This window comes from Heterodontus francisci, chromosome 20 (assembly GCF_036365525.1).
Source record: "Heterodontus francisci isolate sHetFra1 chromosome 20, sHetFra1.hap1, whole genome shotgun sequence".
Taxonomy (NCBI): domain Eukaryota; kingdom Metazoa; phylum Chordata; class Chondrichthyes; order Heterodontiformes; family Heterodontidae; genus Heterodontus; species Heterodontus francisci.
The window spans coordinates 72,785,019-72,800,727 of NC_090390.1; the positions used below are offsets into that span (position 1 = coordinate 72,785,019).

A 15,709-nucleotide genomic window follows, 5' to 3' on the forward strand; every position below is an offset into this window, starting at 1 on the left:
TGAAATACTACCTTGTTCTGAATCTGAACGATCAGAGAAGAGAGTGGACCCTATGCTGTCCGTTCGTATTCGTACATTCTCTGGCAGACCCTGTAGCTGTTCCAGTCTCCTCTTTAAAAAACGATGTTCCCTTTCCAGATGCTCAATCTGGTACAGTGACTTCCTATCCAGCTCTTCAAGTTTCTGCAATGGAGTAAAACACAAAATGATGAATTAGTTTTTATAGAGCAAGCTAATCAAAGCAGTGAATTGCCAAGCTAAACAAGACCAGAGGAATTCACAGTAGTGACTTTAGACAGGTCATGAACTTAGAATATTTTAAGCGTTTGTGGACATCACATATGGTGGAATCCCATTAGGAAACAACTGCTTGCAAACAACTTGCATCAACAGAACTTCTTTAATCAAATGCTTTAGAAATTGGAACCTGGTAATAGCTAATAATTTTCTCATGAATTTCTCAAAAGGTCCACTGGAGTAACACTCCATAATAATTACATAATTTAGTCATTTTAATTATGCTACAAATCAATAATTTAAGTTTTTAAAAAAAACATTTCTCACAAATGATTACAGATGAAATGACATACTGCAAAAGAAACTGAAAGATATCAAGAATTTATTAGAATCTGACAGAGAAAAATGCAGCTGTAGTGTTTTGCTTTACCTTAATATGTGCTTTGGCTTTGTTGAGTAAACCAAGAGTAGTGTGCCTGGTACACTCTGATCCCAGTGGTATAAGTTCCTTCAATCGCTCTAAGCAGAGACGAAGATGTGCTCGCCTGTAATCAAAAATACAGGATATCATCTTGCTTTATACTCAGTCTAACAGTAAGCCAATATTAAGCAACATTTCAGGGAATATTCACTGGAATTATATGTACAACAACCTAGATAAATTACTAATATTTCAGACAACACCTAATATCAATTGTCCACCTGATAAAGACCAGGACAGGAATAAATGCCAGCATTTTGTTTGGTACTATATCATGAGCTTCGATTTTCTATAGAACTTTGATGGCCATACAAAGTATGAAGTGCACCATTTGATCAAGTCCACATTAGATATCCCATTTACGACTTAGTGATGCAATGCCAAATGAAGAATTAATTTCTTATACTTTTCAAATATGGAAATTCCTGAAATCAATTGCAGATTATCTCTTGATAAAACTGCAGAAATGTTGTTATGAACTATTACTACTACTAATCTTTCAATTAGACACTTTACAACCTTCGAACTCAACATTTGGCTTCAGCAGTTTCAGATCATAACCTCTGCCCCCATTTTTTTGGACAGTAGCTGCCGATAACGATCCTGCTTTTGTCATTTTCAGCTCCTCTAGACTGATCTTTCGTTTCTTCCACTGTCCCACTATTACCCTCTTTTGCCTTGCACCATCATCCCTTTTGTCATTTAATCACTCTTGATTTCCACCCTATCACAGACCTACCCTTCTGTTGTTTCCTCCCCTGCCCTTCCCTACCTCTGTACTTGCTTAAATCTATTACATCTCTAACTTTTTCCAGTCTGATGTAAAGCTATCGACCTGAAACATTAACTCTGTTTCTTTCTCCACAGACACTGTCTGACCTGCTGAGTATTGCCAGCATTTTCTGTTTTTATTGCAAACTGTGAATTGGTTGTGAAATCATTACACATCAAGGAAATGCAGTATGTTATGTGTATAATATCAGTTACTGCAATCACAAAATCAGAACACCGAACAAACCCACATTCTACATTAAATTAGTTAGCAATGGGTGACTTCAAGTCTGGAATGTGATATCAGGGTTCATATTACAATTTAGAACATTGGCTAAATCCCTCCATTAGATTACAGCTTTGCAATCACACCCCATACAACAACTTACAGTTATATAGTGCCTGTAATGTAGACAAACATCCTAAGGTGCTTTACAGAGGGAAAAATAAAAATGAATGGATGTAATCCATTACTCTGTAGTTTTGGAATTACTGGTTAGTCTAGTATCGAAATATATTAAAACTGCTTTCCTAGATAGAGGCCTGTATAATTTGACATTGGGTTTATGATTTTTATAAAGGATGTGGTATACAGCATTGCACCATGAAATGTAAAAATAAAATTTTGCCAATTTTCTTCAGTCTTCAGCAATGGGTCAACTGCCTCAGAAGTACACTTCCAAAGGTCCCAGGTTGCCATTACTATTTATGAGTCTTGACGACGAATGTTGGCAAGCTCCCTAGTTGTAAGGGACAGCACAACGGAGTGTGACCTTGCTCTTGCTTGATGTTCAATAGAAAAACTTGCTTCCAGGCATTGCTGGATAGCAAACCCAGCCAATTCTTATCCCCCCTCTAACCCAGGAGAGCTCCTACCACAATCACGAATAAGATCAGTGAATTTAACACAGTGTGACGAATGAAGTTTGATCTTCCTAGCCGGTGTATCTCAGCTAATCACTGGATAAGCTCAGTGAGCCCTTCATGCAGGTTTCTTAATAAATGGTTTCGAACAGACATAAAAGGCAAGAAGATTTGTAGTTTTGGGAAATTTGCCAGGATATGTTTTTTCACTGTGAACCAGTGACTTCTTATAGCTACTGATTGAGTGATGGAACTGCAGCTTTCATTTCAAACTTTGCTACATATATCACCATGTTGGCTGACAGATTATTGGGCAAGATCTTTTACTATAATGTCAATGAACTTTTAACTATCATTTACCAGAACTTTCACTCACAACAGCAAGTATTACAGCAATATCAATTAAAAGCTTATACGATAAAGTATCAATTGAAAGGAAAGGGAAAATAAAAAATCGAGTCCTTTATTTCCTATTCATCTTTTTTGCCTAACTATTTTAATGAGTTTGCAATGATTGTTCAGAACTTATAATAGATATAGCCATTTTTTTCGATTTGGGATCATACATATTTTTCCATATGTATAAAATTGCATAAAATCTAATGTAGAATTGTGCGCTAAATAACCATTTCTAAGTCACAAAAGCAAAATACTGTGCATGCTGGAAATCTGAAATAAAAAGAAAAAATGTTGGAAACACTCAGCAGGTCTGGCAGCATTTGTGGTGAGAGAAAGAGTTAACGATTCAGGACTGTGACTTTTCATCAGCCACATCCAAGTTGTGAATGGTGGTGAACAATTAAACAACTAACAGGAAGGGGAGGCTCCATAAAAATCCCCAACCTCAATGATAGCAGAGCCCAGCACATAGTGCAAAAGACAAGGCTGAAGTGTTTTCAACCATCTTCAGCCAGAAGTGCTGACTGGATTATCCATCTCAGCCTCTTCCCGAGGTCCCCACCAATTAGTTTATGCAATCAGGTTATGCAATCAGAGTAATTTATGGCACAGGAGGCCATTCAGCCTATCAGGTCCATGCCGGCTCTCCGCGGAGCAATCCAGTCATTCCCACTCCCCTGCTTGATCCCTGTAGCCTTGCAAATTTATTTCCTTCGATTGGCCATTCAATTTCCTTTTGAAATCATTGATTGTCTCCACTTCCACCACCCTCGTGGGCAGCGAGTTCCAGGTCATCACCACCTGCTGTGTAAAAAAGTCCATCCTCACATTGCCCCGGCATCGCTTGTCCAAAACCTTAAATTTGTGTCACCTAGTCCTTGTACCATTAGCTAATGGGAACAGTTTGTCCTCATCTAATTTATCTAAGCCCGGCATAATCTTGTACACCTCTATTAAATCTCCCCTCAATCTCTATTGCTCCAAGGAGAACAACCCCAGCTTCTCCAACCTAACTTGTAACTAAAATCACCCATCCCTGGAACAATTCTGGTAAATCTCCTCTGCAGCCTCTCAAGGACACTCACATCCTTCCTAAAGTGTGTGACCAGAACTGGACGCAATACTCCAGTTGGGCTTAACCAGAGCTTTATAAAGGTTCAGCATAACTTCCCTGCTTTTGTACTCAATGCCTCTATTTATGAAGCCCAAGATCCAAATGCTTTGCTAACCACTCTCTCAATATATCCTGCCACCTCCAAAGATCAATGCACATGCAACCTCCAAAGATCAATGCACATACAACCCCCAGGTCCCTCTGTTCTTCCACACTCTTTATAACTGTGCCATTAAGTATATAATAAAAACAGAAAGTACTCAGCAGGTCAGGCAGCATCTGTGGAGAGAGAAGCAGAGTTAATGTTTTAGGTCTGTGACCTTTCATCAGAGCACATTAAGTATATATTGTCTCTCCTTATTCCTTCTGCCAAAATGCATCAGCTCACACTTGTCAGCATTAAATTCCATCTGCCATTTGTCTTCCCATTCTGCATGCCTATCTATGTCCTGTTGCAGGCACTTCATATCATCCTCACTGTTTGCCACACCTCCAGGTTTGGTGTCATCGGCAAATTTTGAAATTCTACTCTGTATTCCAAGTCATTTATATATGGCAAAAAAGCAGTGGTCCTAGCACTGAATCTTGGGAACACCACTGTCTACCATCCTCCAGTCTGAGAAACAACCATTTACCTGGACTTGCTGTATTCTATCCTTAAGCCAATTTTTTATCCAAATGGACCCTGATCCTCCTATTCCATGAGCCTCAATTTTGTTAACCAGCCTTTTTTGTGCTACTTTATCATACGCTTTATTAAAATCCATATAGACAACATCCACCCCATTCCCTTCATCAACTTTCTCTGCTACTTCATCAAAAAATTCAACTAATCAACCATGATCTCCCTTTTACAAATCCTACTTAAAACAAATATAAGGTAAGTCAGCTCTGTGTAAGGCCTAAATAAACAAAAGTTCAAGACCAGTGCCACTGGTCACAGATCTCTAACGTCAGGCTATCAATGGAGAAATTGCATTTTTGGTCTAAATGGGCATGCTGACAACTCAACAACTTGGATTTGTATAGCACATTTAACATGGTAAAATGCCCCAAGGCATTTCACAGGAACATTATCAAAGAAAGTTTGACACTGAACCACATAAGGAGATATTAAGATAGGTGACCAAAAGCTTGGTCAAAGATGTAGGTTTTAAGAAAATCTTAAAGGAGGACAGGTAGAGGCAGAGATTTAGGGAGGGAATTTCAGAGCTTAGGGCCTAGGCAGCTGAAGGCACAGCCACCAATAGTTGAAAGTCAGGGATGTGCAAGAGGTCAGAATTGGAGCAGTGCAGAGATCTCAAAAGAGCTGTAGGGCTGCAGAAGGTTAGGGCGGGGCAAGGTCATGAAAGGATTTGAAAACAAGGATGAGAATTTTAGAATCGAGGTTGTTGGACTGGGAGCCAATGTAAGTCAAGGCTTGATGGATGAACAGGACTCGGTGCGCGTTTGGATACAGGCAGCAGAGGTTTGGATGAGCTCAAATTTATGGAGGGTGCAGACAGGAGGCAGGCCAGGAGAGTATAGGAATACTCAAGTGTAGAGGTAACAAAGGGCATGGACGAGGGTTTCAGCAGCAAATTGCCCCTAGTGTAGGTAGGTGGTAGGAAAATTGAGGGAAGGTGGGGATGTGGTAGGGAATATGGGATTAATGTAGGATTAGTATAAATGGGTGGTTGTTGGTCGGCACAGACTCGGTGGGCCGAAGGGCCTGTTTCAGTGCTCTATGACTGTAAATGAGCTGAGACAGGGACAGAGCTTGATCATGTAATGAAAGTGGAAGTAGGTAGTCTTAGTGATGGAGAGGATATGGGGTCGGAAGCTTAGGCTCAGTGTCAAACAGGTTGCCAAGGTTGCAAAACCAAAGAAACCAAATTCAACTTGCCTTTGGTTACATTTGAATTGCCAATTCATGTAAGGGACAGTGGGAACAGCAGTTTATTTTTGCTACTGACAGCACTTTGCTCTTAGAGATTAGCTGAACAGCAGTTATTTATCTCTAGCTGTGGTTATTTAGGATAAGAATGAAGTCTGTTCTTAGTCCTTTCTCTGCTGGAAACAATCTTGCAAGTTACCATAAAAATGGAGTATATCTGAGGAAAAGCCAAGTAGTGGGTGTTATGTAATTGCTCACTGAAGACACAGGAAGGAATAGCAGGCAGACAGCCAGCTCGAGAGTACACGGCACAGTCCAACATGAAGTTAGTTTGCAGTCCTTCACGTTAGCTACAGTTGTACATGTTTATTTGCAACTAACTTAATTGCAATTCCCGTTCTAACACAACAATTTCTATATTCCCATTTTCCCCCCAAATTATGAAAAGTTTATTTTATTGCAATTTCATTTCTATCAATTTCTGCATATGTACAAGTGTAGCACGTAGAGATCCCGCTTTAATAAAACATGTCACCATTGAACCTGAGGCTATGCAGTGGCAAACCCTCAGTTGATGCATGGACTGAGCAAGTTTTACGGGATTTGCTGGAAGAGTATTCACTTGACTGCATTTATAACTGTGATGACACGGGACCCTTCTAACATGCCTTACCTGATGAAACCTACGCCAAAAAAAGGGTGTGCAGCAGCAAAACGAAAAAAGAACGCCTTACATGTTGTTGCGTACAAACCAAACAGCTCAGTCAAGATTAAACCGCTTATGACCTGGAAAAGCAAGAATCTTCATTGACTTTAAAAATATGAAAACTCTGCTCAGATGACAAACAATTTACGGAAAGTGGCTGCAATCTTTCAGTGCCTGGATGAGAAAGTGGCCCAAGGTGGTGGTGCTTTTGATGGACAATGCCACTGACCATGATTTGGCTCTTAATCTTTCCCATGCTAGGGTACTAACACCACTTCTGTCATCCATTTAAGATGTTATATGTAAGCTATTGTAGTAACCCGTAACAACATAAAAAAGATCTCATGAGACTGGAGCTTTCATTTTCTTTAATTTTTATGATGCTATATTGTATTCACCTCTGTAAGATGTTGCAAGTAATTTAATCAAATAAAGAAATAAAAACAAGAAATGCTGGAAATACTCAGCAGGTCTGGCAGCATCTGTGGAAAGAGAAGCAGAGTTAACGTTTCGGGTCAGTGACCCTTCTTCGGAACTAGTCAAATAAAGATTGTTTTGCAATAGATCAGCCTTGCGCTTTGTTGCTGTGCTTCAGTGAAATATTTTTGAAGTACTCCCTCATTTCATTAAATGATTCATTTTAAAATTAAAGGGCATATTTCTCATTCTTAGGGCTAAAACTTCGATAAGGCCTGATAACGGGCACAGGAATCGTGATGCGTGATTAACCTCTGCCCGTTGAAAGTAATGTAGGAAGCCCGCACACTTCATATTGCCTGCTTATTTCCATAATAGTGGCTTGCAACCCAGCACTAAACACGCTGCTGAGTGGCTGCAGGCAGACGGGGGCGGGGTGGTGCCAAGAACGTGCAAGGTTAGCACCAATTAAAGTTAACCTGCTTTTCTTAATGCCAGCCTGCACCTCTAAAAGGCAGGTGCATTCTGACTGCAGCAGCTCATTCACCTAGTTGGGAAACACATTAGGCACAGGAAGAAACCCGAGTAATGGGTCAGCAGGTCAGAGAGGGGAATTCTGGATATTTGGATGCAGCGCTGGAGGCCTGAGTGCAAGAGGTTGAAAGGAGGAGAGAACTGACCTATCCGCAGAGGGCCAGGAGGCCCTCCAGTCAAACAGTCAGCTCATGACTTTAGCCTATCTTGGTAGCCATCCAGCACCACCTGAACCTAGCAAAGCACTCTGCTGGCTGAGTATGCTGCATGAATATGAAATGTAAAACTTACGTCAAATCATTATTTTTATACATATTATATATACATATATGTATATTGAGACAGTACTTGGAACCCTAAAGGTATATGGTTTCACGTGATAAGCAGTGTAGATTTCCCACTCTCGCGCCTGCCCTGCCGGTAGGGAATTATCACTGACTGTGTGGCATATATTAGAGAATAGAACTGTAAATTTATCTGTGAAATAGAGAAAGAGGAATTCCAAGTACTGTCACTTACACCTACATCATGTTGCATCTATCACACAACTGCACTCCACAACAGCAAAAAGAATTAGAATTAGAAAACAATGTTTTGCTTTTAGTGAGCTACTTAGTATATGCTTATTATGCAAACAATAACACAATGAAGACAAAAGCAAAATACTGCGGATGCTGGAAATCTGAAACAAAAACAAGAAATGCTGGAATCACTCAGCAGGTCTGGCAGCATCTGTGGAAAGAGAAGCAGAGTTAACATTTCGGGTCAGTGACCCTTCTTCGGAACTGACAAATATTAGAAAAGTCACAGATTATAAACAAGTGAGGTGGGGGTGGGGCAAGAGATAACAAAGGAGGTGCAGATTGGACCAGGCCACATAGCTGACCAAAAGGTCACGGAGAACAGGCAAACAAAATGTTAATGGTGTGTTGAAAGACAAAGCATTAGTACAGATTAGGTGTGAATACACTGAATATTGAACAGCAGCAAGTGCAAACCTGAAAAAAACAGTGGGTAAGCAAACTGAACAAACTAAGATGAAATGAAATAAATGCAAAAAAAGATTGTAAAAAATGTAAAAAGGAAGAAAAAATAACTAAAAATGAAAGTAAAATGGGGGGCTGTCATGCTCTGAAATTATTGAACTCAATGTTCAGTCCGGCAGGCTGTAGTGTGCCTAATCGGTAGATGAGATGCTGTTCCTCGAGCTTGCGTTGATGTTCACTGGAACACTGCAGCAATCCCAGGACAGAGATGTGAGCACGAGAGCAGGGGGGAGTGTTGAAATGGCAAGCAACCGGAAGCTCAGGGTCCTGCTTGCGGACTGAGCGGAGATGTTCCGCAAAGCGGTCACCCAGTCTGCGCTTGGTCTCCCCAATGTAGAGGAGACCACACTGTGAGCAGCGAATACAGTATACTACATTGAAAGAAGTACAAGTAAATCGCTGCTTCACCTGAAAGGAGTGTTTGGGGCCTGGGACAGTGAGGAGAGAGGAGGTAAATGGGCAGGTATTACACCTCCTGCGATTGCAGGGGAAGGTGCCCTGGGACGGGGACGAGGTGGTGGGGGTAATGGAGGAGTGGACCAGGGTGTCGCGGAGGGAACGATCCCTTCGGAATGCTGACAGGGGAAGGGAGGGGAAGATGCGACTGGTAGTGGCATCACGCTGGAGGTGGCGAAAATGGCGGAGGATGATCCTTTGTATATGGAGGCTGGTGGGATGAAAAGTGAGGACAAGGGGAACCCTGTCACGGTTCTGGGAGGGAGGGGAAGGGGTGAGGGTAGAGGTGCGGGGAATGGGTCGGACACGGTTGAGGGCCCTGTCAACCACAGTGGGGGGAAATCCTCGGTTGAGGAAAAAGGAGGTCATATCAGAAGCACCGTCATGGAAGGTAGCATCATCAGAGCTGAGTGAATCCAGCATTTCTTGTTTTTGTTTCAGATTTCCAGCATCCGCAGTATTTTGCTTTTAGTTTAGTAGACAGGAAGTGCATACAGTTGACATTGGATGATATTACTGTTTCTGACAATGTAACAGCTGAATCAGCATCAGCTGTCAGTAGTAATCAAGCTTATATATTGTTTGTATATATGAATTGAGTTCCTCATAAGACTCATAAGCTCAGAAACGCATCTTAACTCTTCTCCCAATAATACTGAAGATTACAATTTTATTAAAACTAAAATAGAATATTGAAATGTCAAAGTTGATTTCCAATCAGTTTTGTACATGTTTATAGTTCATTACTTATCAAAGGATTTTCCTCCTTTATTTATTTATTTTATTTAGAGATACAGCACTGAAACAGGCCCTTCGGCCCACCGAGTCTGTGCCGACCAACAACTACCCATTTATACTAATCCTACATTAACCCCATATTCTCTACCACATCCCCACCATTCTCCTACCACCTACCTACACTAGGGGCAATTTACAATGGCCAATTTACCTATCAACCTGCAAGTCTTTGGAGGTGGGAGGAAACCGGAGCACCCGGTGGAAACCCACGCAGACACAGCGAGAACTTGCAAAGTCCGCACAGGCAGTACCCAGAACTGAACCCGGGTCACTGGAGCTGTGAGGCTACGGTGCTAACCACTGCACCGCCCATTCTTTTTGGGCCATGAAGAATACGAGGGAAGAGGCCAAACAACTTACTGCCAGGCCTACATTGCTCCTGAGCCAGTTACTAGGGAATGTACTGGAACAGCCCAGCAACAATTATCGTTTCTGATCTTCCCATTTCTCTTCATGGGGCAGTGCCTGACCCCCCGACGTGTCATGCCAAATGTTTGGGGACTATATGTTGCAACTGCCACAATATCAAATCAATTGGTCATTTTTTTTTTAAAAGAAGAGTTCCACATAATAAACCTCCCTTTTTATTGTTAATGAGTTGAATACATTTCAACTTGCTGGAAATGGTACTTTATTCCATCAGGGCATCAGTCTACTGTTCAAACAGTAGGTTTTATGTGAACTACAACAACTGTTTGAACAACCATATGTCACCAGGGGGACAAAAGAATTAAAATCAATACAATTTTGCTGTTATAGGTACAATAGGACAAACATTTGTACAGCACAAATGTAAACCTTTACAACACAGCTGGTAACAATAGTTGGCTTTCACCAAGAAAACACCAATTTCAACAGGAATTAGTAACATTTTATTTTAATGTAAATTTTATCTTTACTTATTTAATGGAAACATACTGAAATACAAACCCAGGAAAACTATGCATTTACTCTATATGACAAATTTTAAATCTAAACATAGCAAATAACTCATAAGAAACAGAAACAGGAGTAAGCCATTCAGCCTCTCGAGCCTGCTCAGCCATTCAATAAGATCATGGCTGATCTTTTGCATCAATTTCACCTACCCGTACGATCGCCATAGTCCTCCCTAGTGTCCGAAAAAGTCTACTGATCTCAGTATTGAATAAACTTAACAACCGAGCATCCCCAGCTCTCTGGGGTAGAGAATTCCAAAGGTTCACAACTCTTTGAGTAAAAAAATTCTCCATCTCAGTCCTAAATGGCGGACCACTTATTCTGAGACTGTGACCCCTAGTTTTAGATTTGTAGCCAGGGGGAACATCCTCCCAGCATCTACCCTATCAAGGCCTTAAGAATTTTATATGTTTCAATTAGATCACCTCTCATTCTAAACCCTAGGGAGGCCCATTCTACTCATTTGTCGTCATAGGTCCATCCCCTCATCCCAGGAATCAATCTGGTGAACCTTTGTTGCACTCCTTCCAAAGCAAGTAAATCCTTCCTTAGGTAAGGAGACCAAAACTGTACACAGTACTCCAGGTGTGATCTCACCAAGGTCCTATACAATTTCAGTAAGACTTCTTTACTCTGATACTCCAATGTCTTTGTCATAAAGGCTAACATACCATTTGCTTTCCAAATTACTTGTTGTACCCGCATGTTAACTTTGTCATTTGTGGACAAGGACATCCAGATCCCTCTGAATACCAACATTTTCCAGTCTCTCACCATTTAAAAAATATTCTGCTTTTCTATTTTTCTGACCAAAGTGAATAACTTCACATTATATTCCAGCTACCCTGTTCTTGCCCACTCATTTAACCTGTTTAAATCCTTCTGCAGTCTATGCATCTTCCTCAGAGCTTACTTTCCCACCTAACTTTGAATCATCAGTGAACTTGGATACATTGCACTCGATCCTCTCACCTGTCATAGACATAGATTGTAAATCGCTGAGGCCCAAGCACTGATCCTTGCAGTACTCCATTAGTTACAGCCTGCCAACCCGAATTCTTCTCTTCTTTGGCCTCCTTATCTCGAGAGACAATGGATAAGCGCCTGGAGGTGAATATAACCCATTTATTCCTACTGTTTTCTGTCCATTAACCAATCCTCAATCCATGCTAATATATTACGCCCAATCCCGTGAGTCCTAATTTTGTGTAATAATCTCTTGTGCAGCACCTTGTTGAATGTTTTTGAAATCCCAAATACATTACATCCGCTGATTTCCCCTTATCACCCTACTAGTTACATCCTCAAAAACCTCTAACAGATTTGTCAAACACGATTTTCCCTTTCATAAATCTGTGTTGGCTCTACACAATCATATTATGATTTTCTAAGTGCCCCGTTACCATGTCCCTAATAATATTCAAGCATTTTCCCTACTACGGATGTCAAGCTATCTAGCCTATAGTTCCCCGTTTTCACTTTCCGTCCTTTCTTGAAAAGTGGGGTTACGCTTGCTACCTTCCAATCCATGGGGACTGTTCTAGAATACAGGGAATTCTGAATAATCTAAACCAATTCATCCATTATCTCTGTAGCCGCCTCTGTTAAAACCCCAGGGTACACGCCAACAGGTCCAGGGGAGTTGTCGACTTTTAGTCCATTAATTTCTTTATTATTTCTTTACTAATACTGTTACAACTGAGGCGGGAGGAGTGCACTGTTTATTCTAGTTCCACTTCTCCACGGGTCACAACATATATTTAAATTTTTCCCCACTTACCGAAACGGTCAATCATAGACTCTATTTTTAATCCCAGAATAAAACACACCAACCAGGTTTCTTTAATAAACAACAAAATTATCAGTTTATTATAATACAAGTCTTAACCATTAATGAAGTAAAGCATAAACACACAGATTGAAATATTATAGTTCCCTTTTTACCTTAGCCCCTCACACTCACACACACACATACATACACCGGTTAACCGGAAAAATAAAGGGTTTTTTGTTTTTAAAGCTCTATTGCAGACAGAAAACACTTGGGCTGAATACTTGCCCATTCTTGAAGAAACAGCACATGTTATGTGTGTCCCAAAACTGGCATACAGTCTGGCCTCCGAGTATACGTAGACGGGTCACTGGGATCTTATAGAACAGTTCTTTTCAGGCGGCATTGAGAATTAAATTAGCAGTCTTCTTCAAAGACAGGAGACGAGATAAGTTGACACGGTGGACTTCTCAGGGTCTTTTATTTACAGAGGTGCTGAAACGCTGAGCTGGGTTGTGGTCTTCTCTCCTTCCTTAGGAATTCTCTTCTCTCCTTGGAAGTTCTCTCCCTTTTTATACAGTTCAACCCTAAGTCAAAACAATTCAAAAGCGAAACCGACAGCAGGAGGTCAACCTTTTCACCTCCCTCAATCTTGAGCTGTCACTTCTTTGTAAACAACTCCTCCAGGTTGTTCTCTGTTGTTTATTGAGCTGGAAGTCAAGTGGTTGCCCGAAAAGGCTTGTTTTCCACACAAGACCTCTCGTGCCCCTTTTAAAAAACATTTCCAGAGACTGTTTTTCAAAGTCAAGTGGCCTTTACATGATAAAAGCAAAATACTGCGGATGCTGGAAATCTGAAATAAAAACAAGAAATGCTGGAACCACTCAGTAGGTCTGGCAGCATTTGTGGAAAGAGAAGCGAGTTAACGTTTCGGGTCAGTGACCCTTCTTCGGAACTAGCAAAGGCAAACAATATGTTAATGGTGTGTTGAAAGACAAAGCATTAGTACAGATAGGGTGTTAACGGACTGAAGATTGAACAGCAGCAAGTACAAACATGAAAAAAAAGTGGGTAAGCAATGTTTGCCTTTGCTCCACGACCTTTTTTAGTTTTTAGTTTAGAGATACAGCACTGAAACAGGCCCTTCGGCCCACCAAGTCTGTGCCGACCATCAACCACCTATTTATACTAATCCTACACTAATTCCATATTCCTACCACATCCCCACCTGTCCCTATATTTCCCTACCACCTACCTATACTAGGGGCAATTTATAATGGCCAATTTACCTATCAACCTGCAAGTCTTTGGCACGTGGGAGGAAACTGGAGCACCCGGAGGAAACCCACGCAGACTCAGGGAGAACTTGCAAACTCCACACAGGCAGTACCCAGAATTGAACCCGGGTCGCTGGAGCTGTGAGGCTGCGGTGCTAATCACTGCGCCACTGTGCTGTCAGCTATGTGGCCTTGTCCAATTCACACCTTCTCCTTTGTTATCTCTTGTCCCACCCCCACCTCACTTGCTTATAACCTTTGACATTTCTAATATTTGCTAGAAGGGTCACTGACCTGAAACGTTAACTCTGCTTCTCTTTCCACAGATGCTGCCAGACCTGCTGAGTGGTTCCAGCATTTCTTGTTATTATTGGCCTTTACAGGATTCCCTTTGAAAACCCCAAAGTTTAACATTTCTTCAATCTTTCAAAAATGAATCCTCAAAAAATATATTTAACAAAGCGCAGAGGGACTTTTGTAACAATACTAATATCTTTAAGTGCCTCATTTTCACTACAACCTTGGTTCCTCATTACTTCTGGAATTCTTTTGTCTTCTACTGCTGAAGTTTAAAATCCTTCCAATCCTCAAGCTTACTACTCTTTTGGCAACATTATATGCCTCTTCCTCTAACATAACACTATATTTAACTGCATAACTCTCGTGATATGGAGCAGAAAGACTTTGTTTATATCAATTACACTCCAATGAGGTGCTTAGTGGGTCCAGATGCTTTCCCACAGGTAGGCAGGAAAAACTGGAGGGAGTCACTCAAGGTTATTCCCTAACATCACCCAAAATCATCTTCTAATTGTAAAACGCCACTGGCTGAGGCCATGGAACAGGTCACTTCCCTGTCCTCTTGGCCTGGGATGGTTCATGGGCAGGAGACCACAAGAAAGAGCAGAGAAGTAAACTGCCATGAAAATTCTACTAACTAATCTCCAGTGGCCTTTGCGCACAGGGAAGGCATGGAGTTTTAAAAAAGGATAGAAATAAAAGAGCAACTCATTTGACCCAATTCAGTAACATTGACACAAATTAAATAACAATTTATATAGCGCTTTTGATGAAGAAAAACCCCAAAGGGGAGCTATTACCAAAAGCTTGGACAAAGGAGGAGAGGAATGGGGAGAGGCGCTAGGGTTTAGGAGGTGAATTCCACAGCATGGGTCCAAGGCAGCTGAAGGCACAGTAGCCAATGGTGGGACACAGCACTGGAGAAGGTTACGGCAATAGGGAACAGAAAGACCACAGAGGGATTAAAATACCTTTTTTATACTAAAGTATAAAAGCCAAATTCAAACAATGCCATGCAAGAAGGCAGTGTAAATCACACTAAACTAAAAATATTGCTGTGAAACTTTACTTGCTCAGAGCAAGTTTCATATGGTAACAATTTAACATGAAACTCTTAAGGCAATGTGAAGCTTGCTTCTCCATGAATGTTATGCTAGTGTGGCAGCTGTATTACTGAACTAGTAATCCAGAGGCTTGATTAATAATCCAGAGAACACAAGTTGAAATACCACAAAGGCAGTTTGAGAATTTTTATTAAAGTTTTAAAGATTTGGTACTAGTAAAAGTTACTGTGAAGTTGTTGGATTGATGTAAAAAGACCTTTAGGGAAGATTGCTATGTACTTTAGGGAAAGAAATCTGCCAACCTTACCTGGCCTATATGCGACTCCAGTCCCATACCAATATAGCTGACTCTTAAGTGCCCTCTGAAGTGACCCAGCAAGCCATTCATTTGTAATACAAGAACATAAGAAATAGGAGCTGGAGTAATGGATAATAATTACTGGCAGTGGCCACATCCCAAAAATACATTTTTTAAAAATGGTACAAGAACAGTTTGTAATTAGCCACATCCCTGTAAATGCATTAAAGAACAAAGAAAATTACAGCACAGGAACAGGCCCTTCAGCCCTCCAAGCCTGCGCCGATCCAGATCCTCTATCTAAACATGACGCCTATTTTCTAAGGGTCTGTATCTCTTTACTTCCTGCCCATTCATGTAT

General features: G+C 41.0%; 1 protein-coding gene across 1 annotated transcript in view; it reads right to left on the reverse strand.

Moving 5' to 3' along the window:
• The window catches only part of mxi1 (max interactor 1, dimerization protein), a 76,679-nt gene that overhangs the window by 8,954 nt on the left and 52,016 nt on the right, over positions 1 to 15,709 (reverse strand). The window contains exons 4-5 of the mRNA XM_068053023.1: positions 668 to 782; positions 12 to 183 (exon numbers count right to left, since the gene is read on the reverse strand). Of these exons, the coding sequence (XP_067909124.1) occupies positions 12 to 183; positions 668 to 782 (287 nt within the window). The remainder of the gene's footprint in view (positions 1 to 11; positions 184 to 667; positions 783 to 15,709) is intronic.